The sequence below is a fragment of the Bombina bombina genome, chromosome 2, assembly GCF_027579735.1.
Source record: "Bombina bombina isolate aBomBom1 chromosome 2, aBomBom1.pri, whole genome shotgun sequence".
In the NCBI taxonomy this organism is placed as follows: Eukaryota; Metazoa; Chordata; class Amphibia; order Anura; family Bombinatoridae; genus Bombina; species Bombina bombina.
The window spans coordinates 1,061,684,201-1,061,702,952 of NC_069500.1; the positions used below are offsets into that span (position 1 = coordinate 1,061,684,201).

General features: G+C 43.2%; 1 protein-coding gene across 1 annotated transcript in view; it reads right to left on the reverse strand.

The window, feature by feature from the left end:
- The window catches only part of ELF2 (E74 like ETS transcription factor 2), a 453,216-nt gene that overhangs the window by 253,913 nt on the left and 180,551 nt on the right, over positions 1-18,752 (reverse strand). Inside the window, exon 3 of the mRNA XM_053703674.1 lies at positions 17,956-18,105. Within this exon, the coding sequence (XP_053559649.1) occupies positions 17,956-18,030 (75 nt within the window). The 5' untranslated portion in view covers positions 18,031-18,105. The remainder of the gene's footprint in view (positions 1-17,955; positions 18,106-18,752) is intronic.

The window sequence follows — 18,752 nt, forward strand, 5'->3', positions numbered from 1 at the left end:
TCAGAAGGTCCTGTCTCAGAGGCAGAGACCATGGCGGACAGGACGACATGTCCACTAGATCTGCATACCAGGTCCTGCGTGGCCACGCAGGCGCTATTAGAATCACTGATGCTCTCTCCTGTTTGATCCTGGCAATCAATCGAGGAAGCATCGGGAAAGGTGGAAACACATAAGCCATGTTGAAGACCCAAGGTGCTGTCAGAGCATCTATCAGTACCGCTCCCGGGTCCCTGGACCTGGATCCGTAACAAGGAAGTTTGGCGTTCTGGCGAGACGCCATGAGATCCAGATCTGGTTTGCCCCAACGCCGAAGCAGTTGGGCAAACACCTCCGGATGAAGTTCCCACTCCCCCGGATGAAAAGTCTGGCGACTTAGGAAATCCGCCTCCCAGTTCTCCACGCCTGGGATGTGGATCGCTGACAGGTGGCAAGAGTGAGACTCTGCCCAGCGAATTATCTTTGAGACTTCCATCATCGCTAGGGAACTCCTTGTCCCTCGCTGATGTTTGATGTAAGCCACAGTCGTGATGTTGTCCGACTGAAACCTGATGAACCTCAGAGTTGCTAACTGAGGCCAAGCCAGAAGGGCATTGAAAACTGCTCTTAATTCCAGAATGTTTATTGGAAGGAGTCTCTCCTCCTGAGTCCATGATCCCTGAGCCTTCAGGGAATTCCAGACAGCGCCCCAACCTAGCAGGCTGGCGTCTGTTGTTACAATCGTCCAATCTGGCCTGCTGAAGGGCATCCCCCTGGACAGATGTGGCCGAGAAAGCCACCATAGAAGAGAATCTCTGGTCTCTTGATCCAGATTCAGCATAGGGGACAAATCTGAGTAATTCCCATTCCACTGACTTAGCATGCACAACTGCAGTGGTCTGAGATGCAGACGTGCAAAAGGTACTATGTCCATTGCCGCTACCATTAAGCCGATTACCTCCATGCATTGAGCCACTGACGGGTGTTGAATGGAATGAAGGACACGGCAAGCATTTAGAAGTTTTGTTAACCTGTCCTCTGTCAGGTAAATTTTCATTTCTACTGAATCTTTAAGAGTCCCCAAGAAGGGAACTCTTGTGAGTGGCAATAGAGAACTCTTTTCTACGTTCACCTTCCACCCATGCGACCTTAGAAATGCCAGAACTAACTCTGTATGAGACGTGGCAGTTTGGAAACTTGACGCTTGTATCAGAATGTCGTCTAGGTACGGAGCTACCGATATTCCTCTCGGTCTTAGTACCGCCAGAAGAGAGCCCAGAACCTTTGTAAAGATTCTTGGAGCCGTAGCTAACCCGAAGGGAAGAGCTACAAACTGGTAATGCCTGTTTAGGAAGGCAAACCTTAGGTACCGATAATGATCCTTGTGAATCGGTATGTGAAGGTAGGCATCCTTTAAATCCACTGTGGTCATGTACTGACCCTTTTGGATCATAGGTAAGATTGTCTGAATAGTTTCCATTTTGAACGATGGAACTCTTAGGAATTTGTTTAGGATCTTTAAGTCCAAGATTGGTCTGAAGGTTCCCTCTTTTTTGGGAACCACAAACAGATTTGAGTAAAACCCTTGTCCGTGTTCCGACCGCGGAACTGGGTGGATCACTCCCATTAGTAAAAGGTCTTGTACACAGCGTAGAAACGCCTCTTTCTTTATCTGGTTTGCTGACAACCTTGAAAGATGAAATCTCCCTTTTGGAGGAGAAGCTTTGAAGTCCAGAAGATATCCCTGAGATATGATCTCTAACGCCCAGGGATCCTGGACATCTCTTGCCCAAGCCTGGGCGAAGAGAGAAAGTCTGCCCCCCACTAGATCCGTTTCCGGATCGGGGGCCCTCACTTCATGCTGTCTTAGGGGCAGCAGCAGGCTTTCTGGCCTGCTTGCCCTTGTTCCAGGACTGGTTAGGTTTCCAGCCCTGTCTGTAGCGAGCAACAGTTCCTTCCTGTTTTGGAGCGGAGGAAGTTGATGCTGCTCCTGCCTTGAAGTTCCGAAAGGCACGAAAATTAGACTGTTTAGCCCTTGGTTTGGCTCTGTCTTGAGGCAGGGCATGGCCCTTACCTCCAGTAATGTCAGCGATAATTTCTTTCAAACCGGGCCCGAATAATGTCTGCCCTTTGAAAGGTATGTTAAGCAATTTAGATTTAGAAGTCACATCGGCTGACCAGGATTTAAGCCACAGCGCTCTGCGCGCTTGAATGGCGAATCCGGAGTTCTTAGCCGTAAGCTTAGTTAAGTGTACTACGGCATCAGAAATAAATGAATTAGCTAGCTTAAGGACTTTAAGCTTGTCTATAATCTCATCCAATGGAGCTGAGCTAATGGTCTCTTCCAGAGACTCAAACCAGAATGCCGCCGCAGCCGTGACAGGCGCAATGCATGCAAGGGGTTGTAATATAAAACCTTGTTGAACAAACATTTTCTTAAGGTAACCCTCTAACTTTTTATCCATTGGATCTGAAAAAGCACAGCTATCCTCCACCGGGATAGTGGTGCGCTTAGCCAGAGTAGAAACTGCTCCCTCCACCTTAGGGACCGTCTGCCATAAGTCCCGTGTGGTGGCGTCTATTGGAAACATTTTTCTAAATATAGGAGGGGGTGAAAAAGGCACACCGGGTCTATCCCACTCCTTGTTAACAATTTCTGTAAGCCTTTTAGGTATAGGAAAAACGTCAGTACACGTCGGTACTGCAAAATATTTATCCAGCCTACATATTTTCTCTGGAATTGCAACCGTGTTACAATCATTCAGAGCCGCTAATACCTCCCCTAGCAATACACGGAGGTTCTCAAGCTTAAATTTAAAATTTGAAATGTCTGAGTCCAGTTTACTTGGATCAGATCCGTCACCCACAGAATGAAGCTCTCCGTCCTCATGTTCTGCAAATTGTGACGCAGTGTCAGACATGGCTTTGTTATTATCAGCGCACTCTGTTCTCACCCCAGAGTGATCGCGTTTACCCCTAAATTCTGGCAATTTAGATAATACTTCAGTCATAACATTAGCCATGTCTTGCAAAGTGATTTGTATGGGCCGCCCTGATGTACTTGGCGCCACAATATCACGCACCTCCTGAGCGGGAGGCGAAAGTACTGACACGTGAGGAGAGTTAGTCGGCATAACTTCCCCCTCGTTGTCTGGTGAAATTTTCTTTACATGTACAGATTGGCTTTTATTTAAAGTAGCATCAATGCAATTAGTACACAAATTTCTATTGGGCTCCACATTGGCCTTTAAACATATTGCAGTCCTCTCACACGTCCTATCTATTAGTTAGGTGCAAGAGAATGACTGGGTATGACGTAGAGGGGAGGAGCTATATAGCAGCTCTGCTTGGGTGATCCTCTTGCACTTCCTGTTAGGGAGGAGATATAATCCCATAAGTAATGGATGACCCGTGGACTGACTACACTTAACAGGAGAAACCTACTTGCCCATCAATAAGAGACTCTTTCACACTGGACTATGAATACTATGTAAAGTGGATAGATATACCTAACTGTCTTGTATCTGTTAAAATGTCCTTTAGTGTTCCTAAATAAAAAAAAATATAAAAAATAAAAAAAAATCATCATCAAAGCCTGCCTAGGTTGCTACCAGGTGATTATAGTGAGCAGTTCAGTATCCCTTCAGCTGTCAGTTGATAGGTGCTGTAATGGACATTACATGAAAGCATATCTTTAAAGTGTTCAACAAGTGTACAGAAATCCTAATCTTCATCCTAACCCTAGTAATACATGTGCCACCATACAGATAATGTAAATAAGAAGTTTCATGTACTTATAACTGTCCTATGTTCATAGATCTCTCAGTAAATATAAGCAATATTTATTATGTATATTGCCTATTATACAGTGTAAATAAGTTTTTTCTTTTTCATGTGCTTATTTTTTTACAAGGTTACAATTATGCATAAATAGTAAAATGAGTCAAAGCACCACTTTCTGAAACAGGAATCTAGTGAGCTAGTGAGTGTGTGGGACAGAGTGTATGAGGATGAATGTGTGTGTGTGTGTGTGGGGGGGGGGGGGGTAGTGTGCATGTTTGAGAAAGTACATGTGTGTATGTGTGGGGGAGAATGAAGAACTGGGAGAATGTATCAATGTGTTTGTGGGAGAGGGAGTGGGCGTCTCAGTGTGTGTGTGTGTAAAATTGTGGGAGTGTGTGCAAGTTTGTGAGAGGGGGAGAGAGAGAGAGAGAGAGAGAGAGAGAGAGAGAGAGAGAGAGAGAGAGAGAGAGAGAGAGAGAGAGAGAGAATGAATGTGGAAGAGAGAGAGGGAGAGAAAGAGTGTGTGTGTGTGTGTGTGTGTGTGTGTGTGTGTGTGTGTGTGTAAGAAAGTGGGAGAGAGTGGGGGGGGGGTGTGTGATAGGGTTAGTGAGAGTGTATGTGGAAAAGTGTGTGTGTTTATTCCTACCTCATTAAAATAGAGAACATACTAGACCACCCAAACTCAGGTGAAGCTTTCATGGCAGAGGTTTTTTTTACTACATTTACCACATTTTCAGGCTTGACAACACTCCATACTAAAATGTGCAAACAATTTAGTCAAATTGCACATGCTAACATTTTTGCACACACTGCTCACAAAAAATAGATTGAACATTGGTCTTAAGGGATGATTTACATTAAATGCTCCCTGCACATGGTAAGGCTGCAGTATAGAGCACAAAGCAACTGACAGAGAACCCTGTATCACACAGTGAAGTGCACTAAACATCTCTATGCGAGACAACCACTAAACACGCATTTGATCACTTTAGCACATTTCACATGTGCTTTTAATTTGCTGGGCAGATACCTTTACAAATTAGCGATATTAGGACAATCCTTTGATCATCGGTCCCCTAGAGAGAGCAACTGAAAAGGAAAATTGAATTACCTATCTCCCCACCTCCAACAAGAAACTTGATTGCTGTCTGCTGCAAATTATTTACATAGCCTTTCCACAGAGAATATCAAAGTATTTAAATTTTAAGTATATGTGGTGGTTTCAACAAGCAAAACGGCTATTTTAATGACAAACTAGAGGTAAAGGAACAATTTGATATACTCCAGCATGTACAACACATCATTAGGAACACATTAATAAAGAGAACATTTTACAGTGCCATGTCCCTTTAAACTTGCATACCTGCCACTCTACTAAGTAAAATATGGCTCATGATTGAAACAATGAATCATATAATAACTATTTAAGTATTGGAGTAGTATTAGTATAACAGTATTAAAATAAAAATTAAATTAATTTTAGTATTTTATTATTAAGTTAGAATGACCCTTTCATTTTGTAATAATATTTCTTTAAAACCAGAAGATCATATATTATTAGGCTAATTAACATATATTATACACATTAAATTTATAACAAATGATAGAAACACCCCTGATGCTCGATTTGTAAAATGTTACTTCTAAACCTTAAAAGGATAGTCTAGTCAAAATTAAACTTTCATGATTCAGATAGAGCATGCAATTTTAAGCAATTTTCTAATTTACTCCTATTATCAATTTTTCTTTGTTCTCTTGGTATCTTTATTAAAAGAAAAAACAGGAAATGTAAGCTTAGGAGCCAGCCCACTTTTGGTTTAGCACCTGGGTAGTGCTTGCAGATTGGTGGCTACATTTAGACACCAATCAGCAAGCACTACCCAGGTGCTGAACCAAAAAAAAAAAATTATGCTTACCTGATCATTTAATTTCCTTCTGTATGAGGAGAGTCCATGGCATCATTCTTTACTGTTGGTAAAGACAACCCAGCCAAAGACTTAAATACTCCCCTTAATTCCCTCATATCTCAGTCATTCTGCCAAGGGAACAAGAAACAGTAGGAGAAATATCAGGGTATAAATGGTGCCGGAAGAGAAAAACAAATCTTGGCCAGCTCATCGGAGTAAAGCATAAATCATGTTTTCCTTCTTAATATGAAGAGAGTCCACGGCATCATTCCTTACTTTTGGGAAAACTATACCCAAGCTCTAGAGGACACTGAATATTAACGGGAGGGGTAAAAGAAATGCAGACCCTAATCTGAGGGCACCACAGCCTACAAAACCTTTCTCCCAAAAGCTGCTTCCGCCGAAGCAAAAACGTCAAATTTGTAGAACTTTGAAAAAGTATCTAAGGAGGACCAGTAGCCACCTTACAAATCTGATCCATAGAGGCCATATTCTTAAAAGCCTAAGAGGAAACAACCGTTCTAGTGGAATGTGCCGTAATCCTTTGAAGAGGTCTAAGTCCCGCTGACTCGTAACATAAGCGTATAACACTTCTTACCAAAAAGATAAGGAAGTCAAAGAGGCCTTCAGACCCTTACGCTTCCTAGAGTAGATAACAAACAAGGAAGAAGTTTGTCTAAAATCCTTAGTAGCTTGAAGATAAAACTTCAAAGCTCAAACCACATCCAGATTATGAAGTAAACGCTCTTTCTAAGAAGGATTAGGACATTAGGAAGGAACCATAATCTCCTGATTGATGTTACGATCAGACACCACCTTAGGAAGAAAACGCAAGGGGGTACGTAGAACAGCCTTATCAGTGTGGAACACCAGATAAGGAGGCTTACATTGCAAGGCAACCATTTCAGAAACCCTGCATGCTGATGCAATAGCCAACAGAAAAAGAACCTTCCTGGACAACAACTTAATGTCAACCGAATGCATAGGCTCACACGGAGCACGTTGTAAAAATTTAAGAACAAGATTCAAACTCCAAGGTGAAGCGTTAGATCTAAACACAGGTCTGATCCTGATCAGAGCCTTAATGAAGGATTGCACATCAGGAAGCTATGCGAGCCTCTTGTGCAGCAAAATAGAAAAGGCAAAAAACATAATTTATGCTTACCTGATAAATTCCTTTCTTCTGTAGTGTGATCAGTCCACGGGTCATCATTACTTCTGGGATATTACTCCTCCCCAACAGGAAGTGCAAGAGGATTCACCCAGCAGAGCTGCATATAGCTCCTCCCCTCTACGTCACTCCCAGTCATTCGACCAAGGACCAACGAGAAAGGAAAAGCCAAGGGTGAAGTGGTGACTGGAGTATAAATTAAAAAATATTTACCTGCCTTAAAAACAGGGCGGGCCGTGGACTGATCACACTACAGAAGAAAGGAATTTATCAGGTAAGCATAAATTATGTTTTCTTCTGTTAAGTGTGATCAGTCCACGGGTCATCATTACTTCTGGGATACCAATACCAAAGCAAAAGTACACGGATGACGGGAGGGATAGGCAGGCTCTTTATACAGAAGGAACCACTGCCTGAAGAACCTTTCTCCCAAAAATAGCCTCCGATGAAGCAAAAGTGTCAAATTTGTAAAATTTGGAAAAAGTATGAAGCGAAGACCAAGTTGCAGCCTTGCAAATCTGCTCAACAGAGGCCTCATTCTTGAAGGCCCAAGTGGAAGCCACAGCTCTAGTAGAATGAGCTGTAATTCTTTCAGGAGGCTGCTGTCCAGCAGTCTCATAAGCTAAACGAATTATGCTACGAAGCCAAAAAGAAAGAGAGGTAGCAGAAGCTTTTTGACCTCTCCTCTGCCCAGAGTAAACGACAAACAGAGAAGACGTTTGTCGAAATTCCTTAGTTGCCTGTAAGTAAAATTTTAGAGCACGGACTACATCCAGGTTGTGCAGTAGATGTTCCTTCTTCGAAGAAGGATTTGGGCACAAAGAAGGAACAACAATCTCTTGATTGATATTCTTGTTAGTAACTACCTTAGGTAAGAACCCAGGTTTAGTACGCAGAACTACCTTATCCGAATGAAAAATCAAATAAGGAGAATCACAATGTAAGGCTGATAATTCAGAGACTCTTCGAGCCGAGGAAATAGCCATTAAAAATAGAACTTTCCAAGATAACAACTTTATATCAATGGAATGAAGGGGTTCAAACGGAACGCCCTGTAAAACATTAAGAACAAGGTTTAAACTCCATGGTGGAGCAACAGTTTTAAACACAGGCTTAATCCTGGCCAAAGCCTGACAAAAAGCCTGGACGTCAGGAACTTCTGACAGACGTTTGTGTAACAGAATGGACAGAGCTGAGATCTGTCCCTTTAATGAACTAGCAGATAAACCCTTTTCTAAACCTTCTTGTAGAAAAGACAATATCCTAGGAATCCTAACCTTACTCCAAGAGTAACCTTTGGATTCACACCAATATAGGTATTTACGCCATATCTTATGGTAAATCTTTCTGGTAACAGGTTTCCTAGCCTGTATTAAGGTATCAATAACTGACTCAGAAAACCCACGTCTTGATAAAATCAAGCGTTCAATTTCCAAGCAGTCAGCTTCAGAGAAGTTAGATTTTGATGTTTGAAGGGACCCTGTATCAGAAGGTCCTGTTTCAGAGGTAGAGACCAAGGTGGACAGGATGACATGTCCACCAGGTCTGCATACCAAGTCCTGCGTGGCCACGCAGGTGCTATTAGAATCACTGATGCTCTCTCTTGTTTGATTCTGGCAATCAATCGAGGAAGCATCGGGAAGGGTGGAAACACGTAAGCCATCCTGAAGTCCCAAGGTGCTGTCAGGGCATCTATCAGGACTGCTCCTGGATCCCTGGATCTGGACCCGTAACGAGGAAGCTTGGCGTTCTGTCGAGACGCCATGAGATCTATCTCTGGTTTGCCCCAACGTCGAAGTATTTGGGCAAAGACCTCTGGATGGAGTTCCCACTCCCCCGGATGAAAGGTCTGACGACTTAAGAAATCCGCCTCCCAGTTCTCCACTCCTGGGATGTGGATTGCTGACAGGTGGCAAGAGTGAGACTCTGCCCAGCGAATTATCTTTGATACTTCCATCATAGCTAGGGAGCTTCTTGTCCCTCCCTGATGGTTGATGTAAGCTACAGTCGTGATGTTGTCCGACTGAAACCTGATGAACCCCCGAGTTGTCAACTGGGGCCAAGCCAGGAGGGCATTGAGAACTGCTCTCAATTCCAGAATGTTTATTGGCAGGAGACTCTCTTCCTGACTCCATTGTCCCTGAGCCTTCAGAGAATTCCAGACGGCACCCCAACCTAGAAGGCTGGCGTCTGTTGTTACAATTGTCCAGTCTGGTCTGCTGAATGGCATCCCCCTGGACAGATGTGGCCGAGAAAGCCACCATAGAAGAGAATTTCTGGTCTCTTGATCCAGATTCAGAGAAGGGGATAAGTCTGAGTAATCCCCATTCCACTGACTTAGCATGCACAGTTGCAGTGGTCTGAGGTGTAAGCGTGCAAAGGGTACTATGTCCATTGCCGCTACCATTAAGCCGATTACCTCCATGCATTGAGCCACTGACGGGTGTTGAATGGAATGAAGGGTGCGGCAAGCACTTTGAAGTCTTGTTAGCCTGTCCTCTGTCAGGTAAATCTTCATTTCTACAGAATCTATAAGAGTCCCCAGGAAGGGAACTCTTGTGAGTGGAACGAGTGAACTTTTCTTTTCGTTCACCTTCCATCCATGTGACCTTAGAAATGCCAGTACTAACTCTGTATGAGACTTGGCAGTTTGAAAGCTTGAAGCTTGTATCAGAATGTCGTCTAGGTATGGAGCTACCGAGATTCCCCGCGGTCTTAGTACCGCCAGAAGAGCGCCCAGAACCTTTGTGAAGATTCTTGGAGCTGTAGCCAATCCGAATGGAAGAGCCACAAACTGGTAATGCCTGTCTAGGAAGGCAAACCTTAGGTACCGGTAATGATCTTTGTGAATCGGTATGTGAAGGTAAGCATCTTTTAAATCTACAGTGGTCATGTACTGACCCTCTTGGATCATAGGTAAAATTGTCCGAATAGTCTCCATCTTGAACGATGGAACTCTTAGGAATTTGTTTAGGATCTTTAAGTCCAGGATTGGTCTGAAAGTTCCCTCTTTTTTGGGAACCACAAACAGATTTGAGTAAAACCCCTGTCCCTGTTCCGATCGTGGAACTGGATGGATTACTCCCATTAACAAGAGCTCTTGTACGCAGCGTAGAAACGCCTCTTTCTTTGTCTGGATTGTTGACAACCTTGACAGATGAAATCTCTCTCTTGGAGGAGAGTATTTGAAGTCCAGAAGGTATCCCCTGAGATATTATCTCTAGCACCCAGGAATCCTGGACATCTCTTGCCCAAGCCTGGGCGAAGAGAGAAAGTCTGCCCCCCACTAGATCCGATCCCGGATCGGGGGCCCTCAATTCATGCTGTTTTAGGGGCAGCAGCAGGTTTCCTGGTCTGCTTGCCCTTGTTCCAGGACTGGTTAGGTTTCCAGCCTTGTCTGTAGCGAGCAACAGCTCCTTCCTATTTTGGTGCAGAGGAAGTTGATGCTGCTCCTGCTTTGAAATTACGAAAGGAACGAAAATTAGACTGTCTAGCCTTAGCTTTGGCTTTGTCCTGAGGCAGGGCATGGCCTTTACCTCCTGTAATGTCAGCGATAATCTCTTTCAACCCGGGCCCGAATAAGGTCTGCCCTTTGAAAGGTATATTAAGCAATTTAGACTTAGAAGTAACATCAGCTGACCAGGATTTTAGCCACAGCGCCCTGCGTGCCTGAATGGCGAATCCTGAATTTTTCGCCGTAAGTTTAGTAAGATGTACTACGGCCTCCGAAATGAATGAATTAGCTAGTTTAAGGACTCTAAGCCTGTCCGTAATGTCGTCCAGAGTAGCTGAACTAATGTTCTCTTCCAGAGACTCAATCCAGAATGTCGCTGCAGCCGTGATCGGCGCAATGCATGCAAGGGGTTGCAATATAAAACCTTGTTGAACAAACATTTTCTTAAGGTAACCCTCTAATTTTTTATCCATTGGATCTGAAAAAGCACAGCTATCCTCCACCGGGATAGTGGTACGCTTAGCTAAAGTAGAAACTGCTCCCTCCACCTTAGGGACCGTTTGCCATAAGTCCCGTGTGGTGGCGTCTATTGGAAACATTTTTCTAAATATCGGAGGGGGTGAGAACGGCACACCGGGTCTATCCCACGCCTTAGTAACAATTTCAGTAAGTCTCTTAGGTATAGGAAAAACCTCAGTACTCGCCGGTACCGCAAAATATTTATCCAACCTACACATTTTCTCTGGTATTGCAACTGTGTTACAATCATTCAGAGCCGCTAACACCTCCCCTAGTAATACACGGAGGTTTTCCAGTTTAAATTTAAAATTTGAAATATCTGAATCCAGTCTGTTTGGATCAGAACCGTCACCCACAGAATGAAGTTCTCCGTCCTCATGTTCTGCCACCTGTGACGCAGTGTCTGACATGGCCCTAATATTATCAGCGCACTCTGTTCTCACCCCAGAGTGATCACGCTTACCTCTTAGTTCTGGTAATTTAGCCAAAACTTCAGTCATAACAGTAGCCATATCCTGTAATGTGATTTGTAATGGCCGCCCAGATGTACTCGGCGCTACAATATCACGCACCTCCCGAGCGGGAGATGCAGGTACTGACACGTGAGGCGAGTTAGTCGGCATAACTCTCCCCTCGTTGTTTGGTGAAATTTGTTCAATTTGTACAGATTGACTTTTATTTAAAGTAGCATCAATACAGTTAGTACATAAATTTCTATTGGGCTCCACTTTGGCATTGCAACAAATGACACAGGTATCTTCCTCTGAATCAGACATGTTTAACACACTAGCAAATAAACTTGCAACTTGGAATACAATTCAATTAGAATAATATTAAAAACGTACTGTGCCTTTAAGAAGCACAGAAGATCTATGACAGTTGAAAATTAATAAATTGAAACAGTTATAGCCTCAATCCTTATAAACAACACAACTTTAGCAAAGGATTAATCCCATTAGCAAAGATAACAAATTCTGAAAGCAGGAAACAAATTACAGAATAAACGTTTTTTATCTCAGTCAACTATGATTCTCACAGCTCTGCTGAGAGAAATTACCTCCCTCAAAATAAGTTTTGAAGACCCCAACCGGATCATGCAGGAAATACAATGAGCTGCTGACTGAAATATCTGATGCGTAGCAAAAGCGCCAAAAAAACGGCCCCTCCCCCTCACACACAGCAGTGAGAGAGAACAGAAACTGTCAGAAAAAAGATTAAGCAACTGCCAAGTGGAAAAATAGTGCCCAAACATTTATTCACTCAGTACCTCAGCAAATGAAAACGATTTTACATTCCAGCAAAAACGTTAAACATAATTTCTAGTTATTAAACAGCTTTATGTACTTCTTACAGTGTAATTCTAGTGAAGTACCATTCCCCAGAATACTGAAGTGTAAAGTATACATACATGACATTATATCGGTATGGCAGGATTTTCTCATCAATTCCATTGTCAGAAAATAAAAGCTGCTACATACCTCTATGCAGATTCATCTGCCCGCTGTCCCCTGATCTGAAGTTTACCTCTCCTCAGATGGCCGAGAAACAGCAATATGATCTTAACTACTCCGGTTAAAATCATAGCAAAAACTCTGGTAGATTCTTCTTCAAACTCTGCCAGAGAGGTAATAACACACTCCGGTGCTATTTTAAAATAACAAACTTTTGATTGAAGATATAAAACTAAGTATAATCACCATAGTCCTCTCACACATCCTATCTAGTCGTTGGGTGCAAGAGAATGACTGGGAGTGACGTAGAGGGGAGGAGCTATATGCAGCTCTGCTGGGTGAATCCTCTTGCACTTCCTGTTGGGGAGGAGTAATATCCCAGAAGTAATGATGACCCGTGGACTGATCACACTTAACAGAAGAAATCTGTCTCCTCAGGGAACTGGCAGAAAGGCCCTTCTCCAGACCCTCCTGGAGAAAAGAAAGAATCCTGGTAGGCTTGACCTTATGCCAGGCGGAACCACGCTCTTAACACCAGAATAGATAAGTTCTCCACACCTTATGATAGATGTGATGAGTAACAGGCTTACAAGCCTGAATGAGAGTGTCAATAACTCTCTCAGAGAAACCTCTGTTGGCTAAGAATAAGTGTTCAATCTCCATGCAGTCAGCCTCAGAGAATCTAGATTTTGATGAACAAAAGGACCCTGTTCCAGCAGATCCCTGCGACAAGTTAACTTCCACTGAGGAGATGAGGACATCCCCACCAGATCTGTGAACCACATCCTTCGCAGTCACGATGGAGCAATCAGTATCACTGATGCCTTCTCCTGCTTGATGCAGGCCACTACACGAGGGAGAAGTGGTAACGGCAGAAAAATCTGTTAGCTCCGCATGAGGATCCCTGGACCTCCACCCATATCTGGGTAGCTTGGAATTGAGCCGAGACGCCATAAGATCCATCTCCGGTGTCCCCCATCTGGTGCAAATCTTTGCAAACACCTCGGGATGGAGAGACCATTCCCCATAATGAAAGGATTGTCTGCTGAGGAAATCCGCTTCCCAGTTGTCCACACCCGGAATGTGGATCGCTGACAGCGAGCAGTTGTGGGCCTCCTCCCACTCCAGAATCCGAGATACTTCCCTCATTGCTAGGGAGCTCCTCGTCTCCCCCCCCCCCCCCCTGATGGTTGATGTAAGCCACTGAGGTTATGTTGTCTGATTGGAATCTGATAAACTGGGACGAACCCAGAAGAGGCCAAGCCTTCAGAGCATTGAAAATCGCTTGAAGTTCCAAAATGTTGATCGGGAGGAGGGATTCCTCTCGAGTCCACAGGCCCTGTGCCTTCCTGGCACCCCAAACAGCTCCCCATCCTGAGAGACTTGCTACCGTAGTCACAATCTCCCTGGATGGTCTCAAGAGGGATGTCCCTTGGGACAGGTGATCTGGACAGAGCCACCAGGAGAGCAATTCTCTCGACCGGTTGTCCAGAGAAATCTGTTGAGACAGATCCAAATGATCGCCGTTCTACTGTCTCAGCATGCACAGCTGAAGTGGTCTGAGATGGAACCTGGCAAAAGGAATGATGTTCATGCTGGACACCATGAGAGCAATCACCTCCATACACCGAGCCACAGAGGGCCTTAAGGAGGTCAAGACAAGCGGAAGTTAGCTTGTAAGGTCTCTGGTCTGTAAGAAATATTCTCATGAATATGGAGTCTATTATAGTACCCAGGAATTCCACCCTGGTACTGGGAATAACAGAACTCTTTTCTAAGTTTATTTTCCATCCATGAGATCGAAGAAGAGATAGAAAGGCTTTAGAATGGTCTTCTGCCAGACGACAGGATAGTGCTTGAACCAGAATATCGTCCAAGTATGGCGCTACTGCTATACATCTGGTTGTGGCCACTGCAAGCAGAGCCCCTAGAACCTTCATAAAAACTCTTGGAGCAGAAGCTAGACCAAATGGAAGTGCAATAAACTGGAAGTGCTGGTCCAGGAACGCAAATCTTAGGAACTTGAAGTGTACCTTGTGTATTGGAACGTGAAGATATGCATCCTTCAGATCTATCGTGGTCATGAACTGTCCTTCCTGAACTAAGAGAAGGATGGACCTTATTGTCTCCATCTTGAACGAGGAGACAGATAGGAATTTGTTTAAGCACTTTAGGTCCAGAATCGGGCGGAAAGTACCCTCCTTCTTTGGGACCACAAAAAGGTTTGAATAGTATCCCAGATCCTCTTTCTGCAAGAGGTACCGGGACAATGATTCCCAGAAATCCCTCACGCACCCCAGAAAGGCTTCTCTCTTTTCTGGCCTTGAAGACAGGTTTGATAAGAGGAATCTGCCCCTGGGTGGATGAGACTTAAAACCTATCCTGTATCCCTGAGCGATGACCACCAGGACCCACGTGTCTTGTACGTCCCAAAACCAAGCATCCGAAAAGAGCGAGAATCTGACTCCTACACAATCCAAAGCTGAATCGGGGCAAGCCCCTTCATGCCGACTTTGTCTCGGCGGGTTTCTTGTTCTGCTTGGATTTATTCTAGGACTGAGCCGGCTTCAAAGTCCCCTTGGATTGCTCGGGGCTTTGTGGAGGGCTGCTGACGTTGGGATTTATCCGAACGAAAGTAACGAAAATTCGGACCTTGTCCCTTAGGTTTGTTCTTCTTATACTGCAGTAAAAAGGCACCCTTGTCTCCAGAAACCGTGGAGATAATTGTGTTCAGGCCTGGACCAATTAGAGTCTTGACTTTGAAGTAATGTCCGCAGACCAGGACTTCAGCTAGAGTGCCCTACGGGCTTGAACAGAAACACCTGAAGCCTTAGCATTCAGGCAAATAATTTGCATATTTCCATCACAAATAAAATAATTAGCCACCCTTAAGGCCTTAATTCTTTCCTGGATCACGTCGAGGGAACCCTCCACCTTGATCAATTTAGATAAGGAGTCACACCAGTAGGAAGCCGCAACAGCCGCTGCCGGTTGAAACAAATATCCCTTATGTTGAACATCTTTCTTAACGGAGTTTCTATTTTCCTATCCATGGGCTCTTTAAAAGACAAACTATCCTCAAGCAGGATAGTAGTGCATTTAGCAAGCGTGGAGATAGCGCCATCCACCTTAGGGATGGAGCCCCACAACTCCAATTGAGAGTCCAGGACCGGGAACAATTTCTTAAAGGAAGAAGAAGGTGAAAATGAAGAACCAATTCTTTCCCATTCATTCTTAATAATGTTCGCCATCTTTACGGAAACCGGGAAAGTTTGTGGTACAACCCTGTCCTCGTAGACCTTATCTAATTTAGGAATCAAAGGTTCCTCAGGCAATTTGGGCTCTGGAACCTCTAACGTAGCCAAAACTTCCTTCAACAGAAAGCGTAAATGCTCAATCCTAAATTTAAAGTCTGGTTCCTCCACAGCTGGAGGCTTAGAGGCAGCAGATTCCGACCAAGAAAGAGCACCCTCTGAAGTATCAGAGGCGTCTTCATCATCGGATAATCTTGTATCAGATAAATCCAATAAGCTAGTAGAGGACCTCTGGGAAGGATAGCAATATTTAACCTTTCGCTTGCACTTAGCAGGGCAAGGTAAAGCACTAAAGGCCGTAGAAACTGCAGTTTGTAACTGCTCAGTAAAGTCTGGCAGTAAAAGGGCCCCTCCAGATGGAGGATTAGGAGTGCTACAGGAAGCTGCATGTGTATTAGGAGATGACTGTAGGGTGCGCACCTCACGGGGCAGAGACGCCTCAGAGGTGGACGTCTCAGTGGTATCAAACATATTAACTTTCTTTGACATGTTTACCTTATCAAGGCATGTGAAACATAACTGAGCAGGCGTGTATACCGCGGCCTCCTCCCAATATAGACAGGTATTAGATTTAGCTAATGAGGGAGTACCCTCTAACCTACGCATCAGAATCCTCCATAGCTTGCGCTTATAAAGCAGACTATAGATAAGATAAAACGGCACCTTTATACTCGCACGGTCAGGAAAGAGGAAATCACTGTAATCACACCCAGTCACATGGTACGCAATGCAGGACCGCCCCTACTATAATAGGAAAAAAGCGTGCCAAGCCTTTCAGGCTGCGCAGTTTCCAAAAACTAAAGTAAAACGTGTACGTTATACATCTGCCTGAGCCTCATCTCACACATGTCGCAGCATAATCATAATAAAATAAAATTATGTGATTAATCCCCCTGTTCAATAATCCCCCTCTGGAGATATTAACCCTTGAATCCATACAGATAAAAGGACCCACACTGTGACCCTGTCTTCTTGCGTTATCATATGTGTATAAAAAAAATTAATTGATCTTACCGGAATCTATGCCGTGGAACAGAAACACAGCCTCTCAAGTTTGACAGTCTTGTAGCATCGCTCCTGACATGGACTTGAGTGATGGAAGCAGGCAGTGAAACTCATCAACACTGATTGCTTAGGAGCTGTTAATACGAGTCTGGATGGGTTCGTAGAAAGACTCTCCCTGCATCACCAGACTCTAACATTCGTCAATGCTCTTACTGAGAGGCTGACAAGACTCCAGTCCCATTTTGAAGGGTAGATACCCTTCATAAGGAACTACTCAGAATCTTCTGACACTTCTCTGCCAACCTCCAGTGACGAAAGTCAAAGAATGACTGGGATATGAGGGAAGTAGGGGGAGTATTTAAGCTTTTGGCTGGGGTGTCTTTGCCTCCTCCTGGTGACCAAGTTCACTATTTCCCAACAGTAAGGAATGATGCAGTGGACTCTCCTCATATTAAGAAGGAAACAGGCTGGCTCCTCAGCTTACATTCTTGCTTTTTCAAATCAAGATACCAAGAGAACGAAGAAAAATTTATAATAGTAGTAAATTAGAAAGTTGCTTAAAACTGCATGCTTTATCTGAATCATGAAAGTTTAATTTTTGAGTCGGCTATTCCTTTAATCTATTTTAAAAGGTATAATTGATCCTTGTTAAAGGGTCACTGAACCCAATTTTTTTCTTTTGTGATTCAGATAGAGCATGCAATTTTAAGCAACGTTCTAATTTACTCCTGTTATCAATTTTTCTTCGTTCTCTTCTTATCTTTATTTGAAAAAGAAGGCATCTAAGCTTTTTTTGGGTTTCAGAACTCTGGACAGCACTTTTTTATTGGTGGATAAATGTATCCACCAATCAGCAAGGACAACCTAGGTTGTTCACCAAAAATGGGCCGGAATCTAATCTTTCATTCTTGCATTTCAAATAAAGATACCAAGAGAATGAAGAAAATTTGATAATAGGAGTAAATTAGAAAGTTGATTACAATTTCATGCTCTATCTGAATCACAAAAGAAAAAAATTGGGTTCAGTGTCCCTTTAATGACTCTCTTTCATAGCTGCTGTGCAATAATTTTATATTTTTTCCATCTAATTATAAATACAATGATAATAATTACCATCATCTTATTAACAATAGTAAAATATGATTTTACTGTTTTTACTACGAAAATACTGCTACTACAATTTCCTACATAATATATACCAAAGGCTCAGTTTAGTCATTATATCCCCATAGAATTGGAAGGTTATGTATTACTAAAAAGGCATAGCGGACATATTTAATGCAAAAATCCTATTCCCTAACTGGAGAACCATACAATGTTGAGTTATGTTGTTATTGGTCAAACATTGTTAAATCAGCATGCTCAAACTTCTCACCTGCTCAGGGTTTTCCACACCATTGCTGGCAAAGTCTATGACCAACCCTCCACCATCCACCACAACAGAGGTCATGTTGCATCCCCTGAGGTTGGGTGCAGATGAAAAAACAGTGACTGCCGAAAGTACTAAGCTCTTTTAGCCTTAATCCTGAAAGAGAAAAAAAATCAATGGTGACTACTTCTGGCATCCTGACATTCTAAGGATTATGACATGGCAAAATCGAGAAAGGAGTAAACCATAGAGCAACAAACAGACAAATAAAACAGACATATGAACATTTTATACAAGAGTACAGCTGAGGGAGCTACCCAGGGTTGAAACTGTTCAGTCTAATAACATAAATATCTCCAGAGTCAGATGAATGAATAGAATATTTTATACTTGGGACACAATATACACAATATCATTTCAGTTGGTTTCCACTTGCTGGGCACATAAAAAAATGGGCAAATATTCATTAATGAATTGTGCTTAATGAAAATAAAGCAGGTGAGCACAGTGGACATCCCCCTAAACAAAAATTTAAAAAATTATTTTGAGTCTTAATGCAATTAAGTTTTTTTGTTTGTTAAAATGAACACTGCTTTCATTTTGTTCCCAGTGTCATCTCTTGGGGGTAAAAGGCTGCACTGTGTGGGTAAAAATAAATCAAACACATATATATTTAGAAGCTAATGCAAAAAATAGATGTGCTTGTGCCACATTTTTAGAGATCAATAGAAATTACAGAGTCCATGGTTGAGTATACTGTCTGCATAGTCCTAAGTCTTACACTGATAGTGAAGCCCAGCTGT